General features: G+C 44.2%; 1 protein-coding gene across 11 annotated transcripts in view; it reads left to right on the top strand.

Annotated features, from left to right (window-relative positions):
• Positions 1–22,295, top strand: part of LOC110504796 (diacylglycerol kinase eta) — a 110,795-nt gene that overhangs the window by 21,454 nt on the left and 67,046 nt on the right. For 8 of the 11 annotated variants that reach the window (XM_090230397.1, XM_036975215.2, XM_090230399.1 and 5 more), the window contains 2 exons: positions 2,001–2,111; positions 8,941–9,021. In XM_090230397.1, the coding sequence (XP_090086523.1) occupies positions 2,001–2,111; positions 8,941–9,021 (192 nt within the window). Of the gene's footprint in view, positions 1–2,000; positions 2,112–4,355; positions 4,506–8,940; positions 9,022–22,295 lie in introns of all 11 variants that reach the window. The other 3 variants (XM_090230403.1, XM_090230401.1, XM_090230402.1) reach the window with 1 other exon arrangement.

Genomic DNA, 22,295 nt, shown 5'->3' on the forward strand with positions numbered 1-22,295 from the left:
AGATAAGGCGGGGCTTTACCTAGCCGAGACTTGTAGATGACCTGGAGCCAGTGGGTTTGGCGACGAGTATGAAGCGAGGGCCAACCAATAAGATCATACAGGTCACAGTGGTGGGTAGTATATGGGGCTTTGGTGACAAAACGAATGGCACTGTGATAGACTACATCCAGTTTGTTGAGCAATATGACCTCAATTACCTAAACTAACCCGTACCCGCCTCACATTGACTCAGTACCGGTACCCCTTGGATAGAGCCTCCTTACTGTTATTTTATTAGGTTACTTCTTAAAACTTTAATTTATTTAGTAAACATTTTCTTGACTCTTATATTTCTTAAAACGTGGTTGTTGGTTAAGGGCTTGCAAGTAAGCATTTTACGGGAAGGTCTACATCTATTGTATTTGGAGCATTTGACAAATACAATTTAAGTTTGATTTGATTTGACATAGCGTTCATACATACATCTCTCTCTCTCTCTGGTTCACCTGTAAAAGTCCCCATGAAAAATATTTGAAAGGGGAAACATGGCTCAAACACTCTTCTTTTCCACACTGTGAGGGTCTCTTAAAGTAATGTCAAACTTGAGAATAGAAGACAGATGCTTATTTAGTCAAAGGAATTTAGTCAAAGGATTTAAAACATGTTCAAACCACTGAGTTCAACAGATGGTTAAAACTTCAACAGATGGTTAGAACTCTCTCTCTCCCTCTCTCTCTCTCTCTCTCTCTCTCTCTCTCTCTCTCTCTCTCTCTCTCTCTCTCTCTCTCTCTCTCTCTCTCTCCCACATCTCTCTCTACCTCCCTACCTTTCTTTCTCTTGCTCTCTATCTCTCTTGCTCTCCTTCTCTCCCTGCATCTCTCTCTCTCTCTAGCTCCCTACCTTTCTCGCTCTTGCTCTCTATCTCTCTATCTCTCCTTCCCTGCATCTCTCTCTCTACCTCCCTCCCTTTCTCGCTCTCTCTCTCTCTCTCTCTCTCTCTCCCTCTCGCTCTCTCCCCCTCTCTCTCTCTCCCCACATCTCACTCTTTACCTCCCTTCCTTTCTTTCTCTTGCTCTCTATCTCTCTTGCTCTCCTTCTCTCCCTGCATATCTCTCTACCTCCCTCCCTTTCTCGCTCTTGCTCTCTATCTCTCTGTCTCCTTCCCTGCATCTCTCTCTACCTCCCTCCCTTTCTCGCTCTTGCTCTTGCTCTTGCTCTTGCTCTTGCTCTCGCTCTCTCTCTCTTTCTCTCTCGCTCTCTCTCTCTCTCTCTCTCTCTCTCTCTCTCTCTCTCTCTCTATGTCTCTCAGGCCTGAGTGTGAGTGATGTGTGTTTATACTGGGTCAGAGAAGCGAGGGATCTGTAATGGTCTTTCTTTTCTTCTCTGTTGTTTCACCAGTTCTTCTCCCATGCATGAAATTGGCACACACACACACACACACACACACACACACACACACACACACACACACACACACACACACACACACACACACACACACACACACAGGCCCAGGGCCTGTAGTCACTGATCACACCTCTGTGTTTATCTACAGGAAACTACAGGACTCTACTGAGATAAGGGTGTGTGTGTGTGTGTGTGTGTGTGTGTGTGTGTGTGTGTGTGTGTGTGTGTGCGTGCCAATTTTATGCATGGGAGAAAAAAGACTGGCGTGAGGGATTCATTCTTCCCACAGATATGTTGTACCCTCCTTACCTGGAGGGTACAACATGCATATGCTGTGCTCCATGGGTGTGAGTGTGTGGCTCCACGGGTGTGTGTGTGGCTCCACGGGTGGGTGTGTGTGTGTGTGTGTGTGTGTATGTGTGTGTGTGTGTGTGTGCGTGGCAGTGGCAGTGTGTTTTAGGTTTTGTGCTATTTCTTAATAATTGTATGAACTCATTGATTGACATGGGGGTTGGGGTCAGTTTACTTCTCTATTCAGACAATTACATTTGATGTCAAATGTAACAACAGTGCTCTTCTACCCCCCCCCCACCCAACCCACTCTCTCTTTCTAGACCAGCGTGAAAGAGGGATTGTTGCTGAAACAGACAAGCTCATTCCAGAGGTGGAAAAAACGCTATTTCAAACTGAGAGGACGAACACTCTACTATGCCAAAGATGCCAAGGTAACAGCAACACACACACACACGTACACATACATGAACACACACACACACACACACACACACACACACACACACACACACACACACACACACGTACACATACATGAACACACATGAACAGCGCATTAGGGAAGTATCCAGACTTCACAGCCTTATTCCAAAATGTATTACATCTACACACAATAACCCATAATGACAAAGTGAAAACAGGTTTATAGAAATAACTTTTTTACAAAATAATTCAGACCCTTTGCGTAGAGACTCCAAATTGAGCTCATTTACATCCTGTTTCCATTGCTCATCCTTGAGATGTTTCTACAACTTAATTGGAGTTCACCTGTGGTAAATTCAATTGATTGGACATGATTTGGAAAGGCACACACCTGTCTATATAAGGTCCCACAGTTCACTGTGCATGTCAGAGCAAAAACCAAGCCATGAGGTCAAAGGAATTGTCCGTAGAGCTCAGAGACAGGATTGTGTCGAGGCACAGATCTGGGGAAGGGTACCAAAGAAAGTCTGCAGCATTGAAGGTCCTCAAAAACACAGTGGCCTCCATCATTCTTAAATGGAAGGAGTTTGGAACCACCAAGACTCTTCCTAGAGCTGGCCACCATCCAAACTGAGCAATCGGGGGAGAAGGGCCTTGGTCAGGGAGGTGACCATGAACCTGGTGTTTCCTCTGACAGAGCTCCAGAGGTTCCCTGTGGAGATGGGGAGAGCCTTTCAGAAGGACAACCATCTCTGCAGAACTCCACCAATCAGGCCTTTATGGTAGAGTGGTCAGATGGAAATCACTCCTCAGTTAAAGGCACATCACAGCCCGCTTGGAGTTTGCCAAAAGGCATGTGAGAAACTAAGACCATGAGAAACAAGATTCTCTGGTCTGATGAAACCAAGATTGAACTCTTTGACCTGAATGCCAAGCGACACATCTGGAGGAAACCTGGCACCATCCCTACGTTGAAGCATTGTGGTGTTAGCATCATACTGTCGGGATGTTTTTCAGCGCCAGGGACTGGGAGACTAGTCAGGATCAAGGGAAAGATGAATGGAGCAAAGTACGTAGAGATCATTGATGAAAACTTGCTCCAGAGCGCTCAGGACCTCAGACTGGGGTGAAGGTTCACCTTCCAACAGGACAACGACCCTAATCACACAGCCAAGACAAAGCAGGAATGGCTTCTGGACAAGTCTTTGCATGTCCTTGAGTGGCCAAGCCAGATCCAGGACTTGAACCCGATCGAAAAGCTCTGGAGAGACCTAAAAATAGCTGTGTCCCCATCCAACCAGACAGAGCTTGAGAGGATCTGCAGAGAAGAATTGGAGAAACTCCCCAAATACAGGTGTGCCAAGCTTGTATCATCATTCCAAAGAAGACTTGAGGCTGTAATCACTGACAAAGGTGCTTCAACAAAGTACTGAGTAAAGGGTCTGAATACTTGCATGTATGTAGATAGAATATTTTAGTTTGAAAAATGTTATGCATTTGCAAACATTTCTCAAAGCCTGTTTTTGCTTTGTCGTTATGGATTATTCTGTGCAGATTGATGAGAAACATGTATATTTAATCCATTTGAGAATAAGACTGTGACATAACGAAATGTGGAAAAAGTCGAGGGGTCTGAATTCTTTCCAAATGCACAGTACGGAGTAAGAACAACAATACTCCAGCAACAGCACATGGCAGATAGACAGGCTATATACTGTACCACAGCCGTTAGTAGTTGAACCAGGTGTGTTAATGCAGGGCTGGGACAAAAGCCTGCAAAACACACTCTAGCTCTCCAGGACCAGTGTTGAAGACTGCCCTTACCACTAATGATATATGCAGAACCCCTATCCCTAAAACGTCTAGGCCTTTGTCCTTTGACCCTTAACCCCGACCTGTCTCTCTTGCATCCCTTTACCCCTAACTTATATAACCTCTAACATTCTTCCCTCCAGAACCCCTAAAGCCTCTCCTACGCTACCCTATCCTGTCCTAATCCCTTACCCTCACAACTGTTTGAACTTACCTCTGACCCTGAACCCCATAACTCTTAACCTTCTTACCTACATAACCCCAGACCCAAACCCCTCCTTTGGCTCATTGGCAAGAGTCCTGAAACTTAACCCCTCATCTCTAATCCTAGCTTCCAGTCTTTTCTAATCATCTTCTCCTGCGCTAACCTATGCTGTGGTAGTCTGGTATTCCCTTTACCCCTATCTCCTAACCTCTAATCCTAATCCCTGACCTCCCAGACTGGCAGTGCCCAGGCCCGGTGGCAGGAGCGGGCACTGCGTGGCGTGTCCAGGAGTCGTGTATGTTGGAGGGTCCTGTCCGTGTGCTGGGCAGGGCCTCGCAGCACTCCACCGGCTAGCGGATCCGAGGAAGGTCTGATGTCGATACGGGTCAGCTGCAGCACCAGGATTGAACCAATTTAGTACCATCCCATCCTCGCCCACCCCATCCTTTGACTCTGATTTTAGGCTCAAAACTCAGATTTAAGGCTCTAGAATCTGACTTAAGACTCTAGATGCTGACTTTAGGCTCTAGAATCTCACTTTAGGCTCTAGAATCTGACTTAAGCCTCCAGACTCTGACTTAAGGCTCTAGACTCTGACCTAAGGCTCTAAGGCTGTGGACTTTGATTTATGCCTCTAGACCAGGGTTCAACAAACTGGCGGGAATTTGGCATGTGGGTGGTTTTATTTGGCCCAGCAAGTAGACATATTTTTATTGTTGGACAAAAAAGACTGTAAAAACACCAGCAATTCACCTCCAAGTGATTTTAATATAGGACATCTGTTCCATAGTATTCCCACGCATGATAAAGATAAGGGATTGTATACAAATATAAGCAAGGTTTGAAATGATTATGTTTTTGTCCAATATTATTTCTGTTTGGGCTTCTTGCGATCCATTTGCAGTCTACAAATGATTTGTAATTATGTCCTGGACCCCAACAATCCACTCAAGAAAAAATTGGCCGGTGGCTGAATCTAGTTGATGATCCCTGCTCTAGACTCTGATCTGGTGTAAGACTCTATTCTGATTTAAGTCTGTATGGCTGTAAATCCAGTGCTCGAGGGCTACAGTCCTGCTGGTTTTGACAATTCTTCCCACCTATTCTATTGGGTCAGTGAATATGTCTGACTAGATGAAGCATCAACGTAACATTTGCTTCCAGGAGTACTTTAGGGAAACCAGCTGGCCCACAGTGGACCAGAGTTTTACCACCTGCCCCAGAACTAATTGATGTGATGTTGGGCGTACTCGAGGAATGGAATTGGGAAACACTGACCTGGATCCTGTTCCAATACGTCCGAAATCCAAATTTGCCTCCTCCTTTCCGTGAAGTAATTGGATTGGTTGAAAGGGTTTTCCTTATCCAATCACATACAGATTAATGACTAGTTCAAGAAAAGGACGATATAAGTTTTTTTTAAGTGTTTGAACAGAGTCCTGATCTACACCGTCTCTGCAGTGGACATCCAATACATCCTGCTGTGTGTTAGTTGATAAGACCTCACAAACAGACTCACACACACACGTGATGCCAGCCATGTCATGACAGCCAAGAGTGCTGGAAGAAGTGGCAATGTTTATGATGGCATTCCACAGACACACTCTCTGGTGTCCACACCCTGCTGTTAAACCAACCCAGGAGAGTGTGTCATAAATGGAGCATTTCTCTGACAGCTGCAGTTTTTAAGGACACACACACACACACACAGTAGGGGCATTCCTCTACCAGCTGCAGTGTAGTTGGCCTCCGGGCCTTTAAGAGCAAGGACTCAGGCAGTAGTGATGTCGTCATCAGGCAGGTTGTGTTTAGATATCATGTTGATCCTATTAGCAGGTCCTGGCTCGTCTGCTCTCTACTGACTGACTGACAGACTGACTGCTCTCTACTGACTGATTGACTGACTGCTCTCTACTGACTGACTGAATGACTGCTCTCTACTGACTGACTGTCTGACTCCTCTCTACTGACTGATTGACAGACTGTCTGCTCTCTACTGACTGACTGCTCTCTACTGACTGATTGACTGACTGACTGCTCTCTACTGACTGACTGACTGAATGACTGCTCTCTACTGACTGACTGACTGACTGACTGCTCTCTACTGACTGATTAACTGACTGACTGCTCTCTACTGACTGACTGACTGACTGCTATCTACTGACTGACTGACTGACTGCTCTCTACTGACTGATTGACTGACTGTTCTCTACTGACTGACTGATTGACTGACTGACTGACTGACTGCTCTCTACTGACTGATTGACTGACTGACTGCTCTCTACTGACTGACTGACTGATTGACTGACTGCTCTCTACTGACTAACTGCCCGACTGCTCTCTACTGACTGACTGACTGACTGACTGACTGCTCTCTAATGACTGACTGACTGACTGACTGCTCTCTACTGACTGACTGACTGCTCTCTACTGACTGACTGACTGAATGACTGCTCTCTACTGATTGATTGACTGACTGACTACTCTCTACTGACTGACTGACTGCTCTCTACTGACTGACTGACCGACTGCTCTCTACTGACTGACTGACGGACTGATCTCTACTGACTGACTGACTGACTGACTGACTGCTCTCTACTGACTGATTGACTGTTCTCTACTGACTGATTGACTGACTGACTAGTCTCTACTGACTGACTGACTGACTGATCTCTATTGACTGACTGACTGACTGACTGCTCTCTACTGACTGACTGACTGACTGCTCTCTACTGAATGACTGACTGACTGACTGACTGCTCTCTACTGACTGACTGACTGACTTACTGACTGATTGACTGACTGCTCTCTACTGACTGACTGACTGACTGCTCTCTACTGACTGACTGACTGCTCTCTACTGACTGATTGACTGACTGCTCTCTACTGACTGACTGACTGACTGCTCTCTACTGACTGACTGACTGACTGACTGCTCTCTACTGACTGACTGACTGACTGACTGCTCTCTACTGACTGACCGACTGCCATAAGTGGGACAAATATCAGCCATGTTTCAATAGAAACCATCAGGTTTACAGTTACTTGGCCTACGTTGTATAGAAACCATCAGGTTTACAGTTACTTGACCTACGTTGTATAGAAACCATCAGGTTTACAGTTACTTGGCCTACGTTGTATAGAAACCATCAGGTCTACAGTTACTTGGCCTACGTTGTATAGAAACCATCAGGTTTACAGTTACTTGACCTACGTTGTATAGAAACCATCAGGTTTACAGTTACTTGGCCTACGTTGTATAGAAACCATCAGGTCTACAGTTACTTGGCCTACGTTGTATAGAAACCATCAGGTTTACAGTTACTTGGCCTACGTTGTATAGAAACCATCAGGTTTACAGTTACTTGGCCTACGTTGTATAGAAACCATCAGGTTTACAGTTACTTGGCCTACGTTGTATAGAAACCATCAGGTTTACAGTTACTTGGCCTACGTTGTATAGAAACCATCAGGTTTACAGTTACTTGACCTACGTTGTATAGAAACCATCAGGTTTACAGTTACTTGGCCTACATTGTATAGAAACCATCAGGTTTACAGTTACTTGGCCTACGTTGTATAGAAACCATCAGGTTTACAGTTACTTGGCCTACGTTGAATAGAAACCATCAGGTTTACAGTTACTTGACCTACGTTGTATAGAAACCATCAGGTTTACAGTTACTTGGCCTACGTTGTATATGATCATCATTAGCATGGTACTTTGCTTTGCTTCATAACACCATTACTACCACCATAGACTACCGGCTTATTATCTTCTCACCTGTTACCATATGATATGTGTATAGTGTCTGATAATACGTCATGCTTACAGGTGTCAAAAGAACAAAGGGATGGCCAACCCTCCTCCAGGAGAGCTGTACTGGGGTGCAGGCTTTTGATACGGCCCTGTACAAACACCCCATATAGGTTAATCATGTTCCTACCCCCCGGCAGCTGATTAGCTGAATCAGAGGAGTTTTAGTAGGGTTGGAGCAAAACCCTGCACACCCTGTAGGAAGGTTGACTAGCCCTGGGCGAACATACGAGCATGTGTGATTCTTATAGAGTAAGTATATGATACTGAAAGGTGGACTGATCTGATTGGTCAATTATTGATCTGATTGGTCAATTATTGATCTGATTGGTCAAGAGACCAATGAGTGGAAAAATATTAGAATTTAGCTGCTTGTGTAAATGCACACTAAAATTCAGGGTTGGGGTCAGCTAGAAAATTAGAAACTGAATCTTGACTTCAGATGTTGAAGTGCTTTTAACTCAGAGGTTATATAAATCATGCATTGTGATCTATAGGGAAATGTGTACCTTGTAGTAGTGTGCACAGCTCTCAAGTCATTTGTTCAATTATGAATTCAAACTTGATTTGTATATTCTTCTCTAGGTCAGTGGAGATTGACCCCAGCCCTAAAGTCATTGTTTAAGATAAGACTCCCATAGAATTTCCTTCATAGAAGTCACAGGCTGAGACAAGATATGTTTTGTGTATTTTAGCATTTTTTGTGTTTTATTCTGTTGTTGTTTTGTCTGCCTCCTTTCCTCTTCCTCCTCTCTCCTCTCTTATCTCCTCTCCTATCTCTTCTCTCCTCTCTTTCCTCTCCTCTCTCCTCTCTCTCCTCTCCTCTCCTTTCTCATCCCTCTCCTCTCCTTTACTCTCACCTCTCTTCTCCCCTCTCTTCTCTTCTTCTCCTCTTCTCTTCTCTGCTCTTGTCCTGTCCTCTTTCCTTTCTTATCTCTCCTCTCACCTCTTACTCCTCTCCTGTTTTCTCTCTCATCTCTCCTCTCTCCTTTCCTATCTGCAGTCACTGATATTTGACGAGGTGGACCTATCTGATGCCAGCGTGGCTGAGTCCAGCACTAAGAATGTTAACAACAGCTTCACGGTGAGATTCTACACACACACACACACACACACACACACACGCACACGCACGCGCATACACACACACACACACACACACACACACACACACACACACACACACACACACACACACACACACACACACACACACACACACACACACACACACACACACTATATGACTATATGTATAGTGACTATATCTATGCTGAGGCCGCCAATGTTGATGATCATGTTGATGATGATCACTTGCATGCGTTGTGTGTATGTAGCGTGTGTGTGTGTGTGTGTGTGTGTGTGTGTGTGTGTGTGTGTGTGTGTGTGTGTGTGTAGAATCTCAACGTGAAGCTGTTAACATTCTTAGTGCTGGACTCAGCAAAAGCAAGGAGCGGAGGGAGGATGTAAAGACTGGAGGGCAATAGAGATGAAGACAAGGGAGAGAGAGAATGAGAGTAACAGAAAGGTACGGAAAGAGATTGAGAGTAACAGAAAGGTACGGAAAGAGATTGAGAGTAACAGAAAGGTACAGAAAGAGATTGAGAGTAACAGAAAGGGAGGGGAAGAGAATGAGAGTAACAGAAAGGTACGGAAAGAGATTGAGAGTAACAGAAAGGGAGGGGAAGAAATTGAGAGTAACAGAAAGGGAGGGAAAGAGAATGAGAGTAACAGAAAGGGAGGGAAAGAGAATGAGGGTAACAGAAAGGGAGGGAAAGAGAATGAGAGTAACAGAAAGGGAGGGAAAGAGAATGAGAGTAACAGAAAGGGAGGGAAAGAGAATGAGGGTAACAGAAAGGGAGGGAAAGAGAATGAGGGTAACAGAAAGGGAGGGAAAGAGAATGAGGGTAACAGAAAGGGAGGGAAAGAGAATGAGAGTAACAGAAAGGGAGGGGAAGAGAATGAGAGTAACAGAAAGGGAGGGGAAGAGAATGAGGGTAACAGAAAGGGAGGGAAAGAGAATGAGGGTAACAGAAAGGGAGGGAAAGAGAATGAGGGTAACAGAAAGGGAGGGAAAGAGAATGAGAGTAACAGAAAGAGAGGGGAAGAGAATGAGGGTAACAGAAAGGGAGGGGAAGAGAATGAGAGTAACAGAATGGGGGGAAAGAGAGTGAGAAAGAAAGAGGAAGACAGAGATGTAAAAGAAAGAGGAAGACAGAGATGTAATAGCTAATACGTTTTGTTCTGAAACTCTCAAACACATTCCAACAATTCCAGTTTATGTAGATGTGCAGACCATTAAACATCAAGGATAGTTGTGTGTTTTGGGTCAGGCTGTTCAGGGATGTGTTTTGGGTCAGACTGTTCAGGTGGGTGTTTTCGGTCAAGCTGTTCAGGTGTTTGTTTTGGGTCAGGTTGTTCAGGAGGGTGTTTTGGGTCAGGTTGTTCAGGGCGGTGTTTTTGGTCAAGCTGCTCAGGGATGTGTTTTTGGTCAAGCTGCTCAGGGATGTGTTTTTGGTCAAGCTATTTGGGGGATGTGTTTTGGGTCAGGCTGTTCAGGAGGGTGTTTTGGGTCAGGCTGTTCAGGAGGGTGTTTTGGTCATGTTCAGGAGGGTGTTTTGGGTCAGGCTGTTCAGGAGGGTGTTTTGGGTCAGGCTGTTCAGGGGGGGGGTTTGGGTCAGGCAGTTCAGGGGGGGGGGGTTTGGAAGGGCTCTTCGCCTGTGTGTGTGTGTGTGTGTGTGTGTGTGTGTGTGTGTGTGTGTGTGTGTGTGTGTGTGTGTGTGTGTGTGTGTGTGTGTGTGTGTTTGTGTGTGTGTGTGTGTGTGTGCGGGGAGCTGCCATTATCGACATCCAAATGCAACCTATATTTATTTACGTTCATTAATTTTCCCTCCTGTACTTTAACTATTTGCACATCGTTACAACACTGTATATAGACATAATATGATGTTTGAAATGTCTTTATTCTTTTGAAACTTATTTCACATTTGTTTATTATCTACTTCACTGGAAACTTTAACATATGTTTCTCATGCCAATAAACACCTTACATTGAATTGAATTGAAAGAGAGGGAGAGAGAGACTGCTCCATATGTTTGGTGGGTTGTTCCTCGAGCGGCAGAGGGTCTGCTGTAGTGAAGGAGACACATGCTCTCTCACACACACACACACACACACACACACACACACACACACACACACACACACACACACACACACACACACACACACACACACACACACACACACACACACACACACACACACACTCTCTCTCTCCCTCACCGGCAGGGGGAGAGCAGGCTTCACCATTCAGCAAGACCACACACACAGAGAAGGAGAGAGTGAGAGACAGAGCCAGTGAGAGAGTGTGTGGGGGGGGTGAATGGTAAGTGCACTGTAGCACAGCTTTCAGACGCAGTTAGCGGTAATGAATACTGGTGCTCGTCTGTCTGTCTGTCTGTGAGCAGAAGGATGCTGAGGTTGTCTGTGCAGATTGGTTGGTGTACTATAGGGACAGATATGGAGCATGGTGATAGAACTCTAAGAGGTTGTGTGTCAGCTTTTGTATTATTGGTGTCCTTTGTGTCTGTGTGCTTTTCTGTGTGTGTGTGTGTGTGTGTGCGTGTGTGGGCGGCTGCTGCTGCTGGGAATATAAAATGAGATGTAGCTGGGGGAGGCACCTTGCGATACATGTGAAGGTGCTTGCTAAGGATTCTGCAGGGATTCTAGGCTCAGAGAAATTGTTGTTGTATTAAAGGGGCTATATCCCTAACAAAACAATTACATGAAACAAACACCTCAGACATGTGCGAATGCACATGTAAACTAATCAGGTGATTTTTTTCTCATGATAACTTGTAGACCACACTATCTACCAAGAGAGTTCTCATCTATATTGTTCGTAGCTGTCTATTTACCACCACAAACCGATGCTGGCACTAATACCGCACTCAACGAGCTGTGTAAGGCCATAAACAAACAAGAAAATGCTCATCCAGAAGTGGCGCTCCTAGTGGCCGGGGACATTAATGCAGGAAAACTTACAACCGTTTTACCTCAATTCTACCAGCATGTCACATGTGCAATCAGAGGGAAAAAACTATAGACCACCTTTACTCCACACACAGAGACACATTCAAAACTCTCCCTCATCCTCCATTTGGCAAATCTGTCCATAATTCTATCCTCCTGATTCCTGCTTACAAGCAAAAACTAAAGAAGGAAGTACAGTACCAGTGACTCGCTCAGTAACGAAGTGGTCAGATGACGTGGATACGGTTTCATCAATAAGTGTATCAACAACGTCATCCCCACAGTGACCGATACATTTCCCAACCAGAAGCCATGGATCACAGGCAACATCCCCAACGAGCTAAAGTCCAGAGCTACCGCTTTCAAGGAGAGGGACACTAATCCGGACGCTTCTAAGAAATCCCACTATGCCCTCAGACGAACCATCAAACAGGCAAAGCGTCAATACAGGACTAAGAATGAATCCTACTGCACTGGCTCTGACGCTCGTCGGATGTGGCAGGGCTTGAAACATTTGACGGTCTACAAAGGGAAACCCTGCCGTGAGCTGCCCAGTGACGCAAGTCTACCAGACGAGCTAAATGCCTTTTATGCCTGATCCCCGACAATGATGAGACTGACAGCCTATAGGGAGGAGGTCAATGACCTGGCAGTGTGGTGCCACGACAACAACCTCTCTCTCAATGTGATCAAGACAAAGGAGCTGATCGTTGAACTATAGGAAAAGGAGGGCCAAACAGGCCCCACATTAACATGGTGTGGATAGAGAGCAGGTAGAGTTTCAAGTTCCTTGGTGTCTACGTCACCAAGAACTATCATGGTCTTAGCACACCAAGACACTTGTGAAGAGGGCACGACAACAACTTTTCCCCCTCAGGAGACTGAAAAGATTTGGCATGGGTCCCCATATCCTCCAAAAAATTGCACAGCTGTACCGTCAAGAGCATCCTGACCGGTTGCATCACCGCCTGGTATGGCAACTGACCGTAAGGCACTACAGAGGGTACTGGGTACTGCCCAGTACATCACTGGGACAAAGCTTCCTGACATTTTTTTTTTAACTAGGCAAATCAGTTAAGAACAAATTCTTATTTACAACAACGGCCTACCGGGGAACAATGAACAACTGCCTGAACAACATATGTTTACCTTGCTCCTTAACTGCTTCTTCCTCCAAGACATAAGACTGCTGAACAATTAATCAAATGGACACCCACTGTTTATTATTTATGCATAGTCACTTCACAAATGACCTTGACTAACCTATACCCTCTATAGCCTCGTTATTATGTAATTTTCTTGTGTTACTTTTTGATTTTATTACATTTTTTTTACATTAGCTTATTTAGTAAACATTTTATTAACTCTTTCTGGAACTGCATTGTGGGTTAAGGGCTTGAAAATAAGCATTTCACAGTAAGGTAACCTGTTGTATTTGGTACATGTGATAAATAACATTTGATTTGCTATGTGCATGAAACTGGAGAAAAGGCAGTGAAAGCAAAGGTCAGGATAATATAAAAGAAAAACAATCATATGTAAAAACCTAATTTGCAGTTTCATATGTGAAAAACTCTTTCACATGTGGAATTGCAAGTTCAAAGGTGAAAAACAATCGCGTGGAAGTTTTTCACATATGAAACATTTGGGTGAAGTTTTTTCACATCTACTTTTGGATTTTTTTTACATGTTTACCTGAAAATTCAATTTTCACATGTGATTGAATTTCATGTGAACTTGCAATTCTTCATGTGACTTTTTTAAATGCGAAACTATCAGGTACCAAAATAAGACCCAAGTGCAGACTGTGTGAAGTAACAATATCTATTGTAACAAAAGGGGCAGGAAAACGACAGGTCAAGGCAGGCAGGGGTCGATAATCCAAAGTAGAGGCCAAGGTACAGGACAACAGGCAGGCTCAGTAGTCAGGACAGGCAAGGGTCAAAAACCAGGAAGATGCGAGTAAGGGCAAATGGAACCCGCAATCGCTGAGACACAAAGGCCTGCTCGGCTTGAACAAACAAGACAAACTGGCAACAGAGAGACAGAAAACACAGGTATAAATACACAGGGGATAATGGGGAAGATGGGTGACACCTGGAGGGGGGTGGGGACAATCACAAAGACAGGTGAAACACATCAGGGCGTGACAGAAACGTTCAATTTCACACGCAAAACTGCAATTCATGTGAGGTGAAAACATGTTATTCACCCAAAAGGTGGTGTTAACATGTGGACTCTAAATTGAATACATGTGCAAATATGGTTTCACTTGTGAAATTTAAGCTTAACACATGTGAAACTGCAAATCTGACTTAAAAAAAAAAAAGTTGAATGTGCTCTAACTTAACCCTTTCAGTGGCATGGACATAGATATTGTGTATTTTCTCAAACAGTTGTATGTGTTAGCTGTTGATGCAGATTGTTGATTGTATGTAGTAATAGTGTTCTCTTCGTTAGTTAGCACAACATCTACACATGCACAATGACCGGATGTGTCTTCCTGTGTGTGTCTGTGTATGTGTGAGCAGCATGTTTGGTCCTGTTCGTGCTTTTCTGCAAGTGGTAATCTTATCTGCATCTTACTGAATAGAATATGGTAACACCTTGATATTCAATTAAGTTAATCAAATCCATAATGCTGTGATCTCAGCTCCAGGCAATTGAAAACTCATTTAGATAGATGATAGCAGTGTAAGCCCCTCATTATAGAAGCTGAATGTTAGGTTATATACTGTATGACTCTTGTTAACGTGTTCAAGCAATGAAAATCCAATCTAGATGTGATTTTCTAGATAAAGTGCAGCAGAAATAACTTTGGGGTTATTTATTTTTTTACCTTTATTTAACTAGGCAAGTCAGTTAAGAACAAAATCTTATTTCCAATGGCCTAGGAACAGTGGGTTAACTGGCTGTTCAGGAGCAGAACAACAGATTTGTACTTTGTCAGCTCGGGGATTTGAACTTGCAAGCTTTTGCAACCTTTCGGTTACTAGCCCAACGATCTAACCACTAGGCTACCCTGTCCACTCTAGCAGAAGAAAGCATATTTATTGAAATGATCAAGCATGGCAAATGAATTGATATGATTATAAATTAGACACACAAACACAGAAGGACATAGACTCCCCAACCTAATCACTCCCCATCTGCCCTTTGACCCGAGGAGGCTCATCAGGGGACTGGAGAGTTTCCAAACACAGTCCAGTTTCCCTCAGCAACCATCCTTTACACCCCCCCCCACACACACAATATATAAATATTTGAATCCACAAATCACATTACATTCAAGAAGGATTCAAAAAATGTAAAATGCCTTTGACTGCATGGACACTTAAAGGCCCAGTGCATTCAAAAACCTGATTTCCTGAGTTTATATATATTTCCACACTATGTTAGAATAATATTGTGAAGATGATACTTCCCTTTCAGTGTAAGAGCGGTTTGAAAAGAAGGGCTCTTGTGAAATTCTAGCCTGTTTTGGTGGGATGGAGTTTTAGACTGCCTAGTTACAAGCTATTTGTTTAATGTTTGACCATTTGAATTGAAAACAATCACAGTAAGATACTTAATTGTTGCCCAGAAATGATTTGGTAGAGTTAAAAACTGCCCATAACAGCTGAAACAGAGCAGTACCTAGCCAATTGCTTTGCTTTAGTATTTAAGCCTATTTATGTGGCCGAGAAAAATATCAGCGTGCTATGAACCGGCTCGTAGCCCGTAACAAAGATAACGCAGAGATAAAGAAATAACAAGCATATTTATTAAACAAAGTAAACTACATACAAGTAACAATGGTATGTGTAGTCAGTAGTGTAAGTGAGAGGATGTGTTCATAGATGGTGATAATGAGGGTGTTGAGAGGTGCCAAAACAAATGACCACAAAAAAAAAGCCTAAAATTGCCACAAACAAAAACAACAGTGTGACTGCGTGGAGAGAGTCTCGTCGATGTACGAGGGAAAGGTGCATTTATCCCCGGGACACAGCCGAGCCCAGGTATGTCCCATTCTGCTGACGACCCTCCCTGGCTCCACCCACAGATATCATATTAAGGAAAACGAAGAGAAAGAATAAGGCAGACAGAGTGGGAGGGTCAACCCCCCCCCCCCCCAATATATCCAGGGACCACCAAGGACCCCAAGACACAACACCAACCAAACATACATAAACAAACAAAATACTGCCCTTGTTAACGGTACTCCACGGCCCCAGCCAAACTCGTCCTCCCCAGACCTCCGCAAACTTTGCGCACAGGAAGCAACCTTCAAGAGGAAAGAAAAAAACAAGGACAACAGGAAACAGATGACAGGAGCGACAGAACAGGATCATAGAAAATACACAAAAAGAAACAGTGGCCGGTCACGCGGACAACATGCATCCACTCAGTGACAACGCGTATGAGAAACGGGTTACACCAATCAATAGGACTAAAGTTTCTCTCAAGAAACTCTATTGAACCGCTAATGGATGGGGTCTGCATCCCCAAAGTCAATATTGTGTTCTGTTAAGTTTATACGTGGAGGTACAGTCGTATGAAAAAGTTTGGGCACCCCTCTGAGGCTGCATAATAATTTACTCTGTCTTCACAGAAAATGATCACAGTGGCATGCCATTCATTTTCTAATAAAAGCTGAGTACTGGGGTATTGTCCAGACAAAGATTTTTAGTGTAGCAATATTAAGTTGAATGAAATTAAATCAGGTGTGAAAAATAGGCTATGCAAAAATGTGGGCACCCTTGTCATTCTGTTGATTTGAATACCTGTAACTACTTAGCACTGATTCATTGGAACACACAATTGGTTTGGTGAGCTCATTAAGCCTTGAACTTCATAGACAAGTGCATCCAATCATGAGAAAAGGCATTTAAGGTGGCCAATTGCAAGTTGTTGTTCTCTTTGACTCTCCTCTGAAGAGTGGCAACATGGGGGCCTCAAAACAACTCTCAAATGACCTGAAAACAAAGATTGTTCAACATTATGGTTTAGAGGAAGGCTACAAAAAGCTATCGCAGAGATTTTAGCTGTCAGTGTCCACTGTGAGGAACATAGTGAGGAAATGGAAGACCACAGGCACAGTTCTTGTTAAGGCCAGAAGTGGCTGGCCAAGTAAAATATCGAAGAGGCAAAGGCGAAGGATGGTGAGAACGGTCAAAAACAGCCCACAGACCACCTCCAAAGACCTACAACATCATCTTGCTGCAGATGGTGTCACTGTGCATCGTTCAACAATTCAGCGCACTTTGCACAAGGAGAAGCTGAATGGGAGAGTGATGCGGAAGAAGCCTTTTCTGCACACACGCCACAAACAGAGTCTCTTGAGGCATGCAAACGCACATTTGGACAAGCCAGCTTCATTTTGGAATAAGGTGCTGTGGACTGATAAAACAAAGATTGAGTTATTTGGTCATAACAAGGGATGTTATGCATGGTGGCAAAAGAACACAGCGTTCCAAGAAAAACACTTGCTGCCCACAGTAGAATTTGGTGGGGGTTCCATCATACTGTGGGGCTGTGTGGCCAGTGCCGGTACTGGGAATCTTGTTAAAGTTGAGGGTCGCATGGATTCCACTCAATATCAGCAGATTCTTGGGAATAATGTTGAACAATCAGTCACAAAGTTACGCCGGGGCTGGATATTTCAACAAGACAACGACCCAAAACACTGCTCAAAATCTACCCGGGCATTTATGCAGAGGAACAAGTACAATGTTCTGGAATGGCCATCCCAGTCCCCAGACCTGAATATCATTGAGAATCTGTGGGATGATTTGAAGCGGGCTGTCCATGCTCGGCAACAATCAAACCTAATTGAACTGGAGATGTTTTGTAAGGAGGAATGGTCCAAAATACCTTCATCCAGAATCCAGACACTCATTAGAGGCTATGGGAAGCATCTAGAGGCTGTTATTTTAGCAAAAGGAGGCTCTACTAAATATTGATGTGATTTTTCTATTGGGGTGCCCAAATTTTTGCACCTGTCTAATTTTGTTTTGACGCATATTGCACATTTTCTGTTAATCCAATAAACCTAATTTCACTACTGAAAGGTTTGGGCACCCCTGACACTACTATTACTGTGTCCATCAGTTATTTGATAGATCAAAATGAAATTGCTGATCCAAACACCCAATTATTTATAAATGGAAATCATGGAAATTGTCAGGGGTGTCCAAACCTTTTCATACAACTGTATATCAAAAAACAAATCTGGAAAACTCTGAATCAGACCAACCAACTCGTCTCACATATCAGCAGGTAGATGATCGAGAAGGCTATCCAAAACATCCAGTGACTATGAATTTTTCAATCTACCCTGCAGTATGCAATCGTCGGGACCAGAGACGTCCTACTCACCATGCAGACATACGGTCTACGGTCCCAGAGGAACGTGCGTAATAGGGTTGTAGCAGATTGACATGGCACAGTTGGTGCGCTTTCCTCCGTTCCGGAGTGGTAACTAGATCGTTTTGCTCAGTGCACTGGCGCACAACCGTATATGGACCTTGAAATTTGGCTTGAAAATGAGAACCAATTATTGGCAGCACAGCAAGAACCTGGTCACCTGAACTAAAGTGACGAGGCTCAGCTCGGCGATCAAATATTCCTCCTCGGTGAAGACCATAGCTTCTCTTTAGCCATCTCGCCAGCGGCATTCAGGCTTCGCCGGAAATCACACACAAGATAACAGGGTGGCTTGGGAGACTTCCATTCATCCTGGAGCACCGCTAGAAGCCCACACACACACACTATGTCCGAACACTAATTAATTTAGACTGAAACCTGTGCTCTCCTGTGAAACCTCCCTGGTGGCTAACAGTAACCATGGCAAACCCTCCTCCCAATCCTTATCCATCTCCGAACAATAAGCTCTCAACAAAGACTTAAGTGTTAGAAGGAAATGTCCCAGCGGTCCTTGACTCTGCGCGTGATAGGCACTAGCCAAATTGTGTTAATATGGACCTGTTGGAGAACCTAACCAAACAGATTAGAGGTGAAATTAGATCATTGGTCACTCTGACTAACCTTAGGGATTCAAAACAGCGAGAAACTGAGTAAAAGCTTTTAGCACAGACTTAGTTGTGATAGACCGGAGAGAATAGGCAGCAGGAAACCTAGTGGTCTGACATCACAGTGAACAGATAACTACTACCATTCTTAGAGCGAGGCAGAGGGCACACATTCAACAATCAGATAGTTAAAAGGCTGCCTGACTACGGGAATAGGAAAGTGGTAACGGCTTAATAGCTTGATTCAGTTGACCTGTTAATTTACTGGTGTGACAGGTTGATGAAACTATTAATAACATCCCTCTTTAACCTAGGCCAAAATAAATGTCAGTATGCGATTGTAGGTTTTCACACCCAGATGTCCAGCAACATCGTTGTGGAAAGTTAACGCCAACTCACAACAACCTGATTAATAGCCTCCCCCACAAAACAACTATGAGGCCCCCACTTTTTCATTAAGACAACATCCTGGAGAAAATAACCATGGACGACGTCTCCCAACTGTTCCACAGGTACAATTTGGTTACGCAACTCTTCTAATGAGTGTCAGCCCGTTGATCCTTGATTATATCGAAGTTGGGCACAGATAATGGAGAGTAGTGACAGATTTCTTTGTAACATCGTTAGCAGGCGCAGGTCCAGGTCGCCACGGCTCAAGGAACGCGTCACTGCTCATGCAGAGAACACCTCTGGGGAAACGCTGCGTGTTCTCATTGGGAATCCCTACAAATGACGGCTTAGTGGAAACCACTAGAGATGGTGACAGGACAGGCCATACTTGCTCACCAGCGAAGTTATTCCCAAGGATAACGTCGATACCTTCAATAGGCAACGATGGATGCACCCCCAACACAACCTCGCCTTTCACCAGTTCATAATACAACATCAGTTTATACAATGGAACTGACAGAGAGTTCAAACCAATTCCCCTAATTAGAACACTATTCCCAGAATCAGTCTCAGCAGAGAAGGCTAACACAGACTAACACAAATGATCACAGGCACTGGGTCGTTACTTCCTAACAGAGAAACAAAACCTCCGTAATGAAAGGTAAATAATCTGGTTTAATTGGGACTTTCAGATGCACCTGGGCATGAGACAGTGTGACAGGTGTGAAGTGATGTTGGACAGGCGCTGCTTACGCTGTAGGCTTAGGTTTCAACGTTAGAGCAAGTACTGAATTTACCCTTAGCTCTGAGAACAGGACATTCGTTTATGATCTGTACCCTGACAGTAGTGACACTCTTGACTGAGGTCAGCTTTACCACACACAATGAAGCTCTGCCCGTGAACCAGAGTGTCTCGGTAGGCGAGGCCCAAATCTCTCCAAATGCCCCCACTCACTCTGCCCACTGCAGGGATCTCCAAAGCCACTTTTTTGAGTCAAAACATACTCGTCCACCAAAACCACAGAGACAGAGACAGTCTTCACTTTGCGTTCGTTAATGTACGTTGCTATTCGATCAGAGATTGTGCCCTTAAATTGCTCTAGCATAATCAGATCACATAGCCCCTGGAAAGTCATAACCGCAGAGGTGGAACCCCAGCGATTAAACTGTGAAGAGAACTCTCACGCAGACTCAACATGAGTCTGTTGGTCAGCCCTTTCTAAAGTTCTAAATCGTTGGCGGTAAGCCTCAGGAACCATAAATCATAAACCTACAACACAGCCATTTTAACCTTCTCATAACTGACACTGTCAACTACACCAAGAGCTGAATATGCTTCCTGCGCTTTACCAGTCAAAACACACTGCAACATTAAAGTGGAACACATCAGTAAGCCTAACAAGGGAAAAGAAAGGCTGTATCTCAGGGTAGCAAATGGCAATAACATTACCAAATGTCCCACTGAGGTACACAGTCGATTGTACTCACCTCCTCGGACCCATGTCCCAACAGCGAGGAGAGCAAGAAACTAACCAATGTTGCACACAACCAACTATCAATAGCAGTGGCAAGTTTACCAAACAAACAAAGGCAAACAACCCTGGTCCTACCAAAAAAAGTCAACTCAATAAAGCTGTACCAAAAAAAAAAACACCTACAGAGTTTAACACGAACTCCACATTTTCTCCCAAACAAAATACACTTACCAGTTATCTTACCACTAGAATGAGGCCTACTGCCACAATTTTCCAGGCAACGCACCTGCTTGATGACATCACCAGACAACCAAAAATCACAGATACGTCTCGAAGGCACAATATCTAACACTTTTAAGACAAGGGAGTGAATGCCAACTAAAGTGCATCCCAATTAGCACTAAACCATCATACACCAAAATGTCTAGGAATCAACCTTATGATCCAGATGAGACCCCACTTGTCACGAACCGTCTCATGGCCCATAACAAAGAGGAAGACAACACGGAGATAAAACAAAGTAAACTATATACAAGTACAATGGGGTGTGTGTGTGTGTAGTCAGTTGTGTAAGTGTGTGGATGTGTTCATAGATGGTGTTGAGAGGTGCCAAAACAAATTAACACAAAACAAAGCCTCAAATTGCCACAACCAAAAACAACAGTGTGACGACATGGAGAGAGTCTCTTCGATGCACTGGGGAAAGATGTATTTATCCCAGGACACACCCGAGCCCAGGTGTGTCCCATTCCACTGACTACCCTCCTGGCTCCGCCCACCGACATCCTATTAAGAAAAACAAGAGCAAAGAATTCAGCAGAAAGAGTGGGGAGGGTCGTCACAAGAGCTACTAACTTGCACCTAAACTCAGCAAAAAAAGAAACGTCCTCTCACTGTCAACTGCGTTGACTTTCAGCAAACTTAACAAGTGTAAATATTTGTATGAACAAAACAAGATTCAACATCTGAGATAAACTGAACAAGTTCCACAGACATGTCACTAACAGAAATAGAATAATGTGTCCCTGAACTAATAGGGGGTCAAAATCAAAAGTAACAGTCAGTATATGGTGTGGCCACCAGCTGCATTAAGTACTGCAGTGCATCTCCTCCTCATGGACTGCACCAGATTTGCCAGTTCTTGCAGTGAGATGTTACCCCACTCTTCCACCAAGGCACTTGCAAGTTCCCAGACATTTCTGGGGGGAATGGCCCTAGCCCTCACCCCCCGATCCAACAGGTCCCAGGCGTGCTCAATGGGATTGAGATCCGTGCTCTTCACTGGCCATGGCAGAACACTGACATTCTTGTCTTGCAGGAAATCACGCACAGAACGAGCAGTATGGCTGGTGGTATTGTCATGCTGGAGGGTCATGTCCGGATGAGCCTGCAGGAAGGGTATCACATGAGGGAAGCGGATGTCTTCCCTGTAACACACAGCGTTGAT

The sequence above is a fragment of the Oncorhynchus mykiss genome, chromosome 3 (genome assembly GCF_057628025.1).
Source record: "Oncorhynchus mykiss isolate SJ-2025 chromosome 3, ASM5762802v1, whole genome shotgun sequence".
Lineage (NCBI taxonomy): Eukaryota > Metazoa > Chordata > Actinopteri > Salmoniformes > Salmonidae > Oncorhynchus > Oncorhynchus mykiss.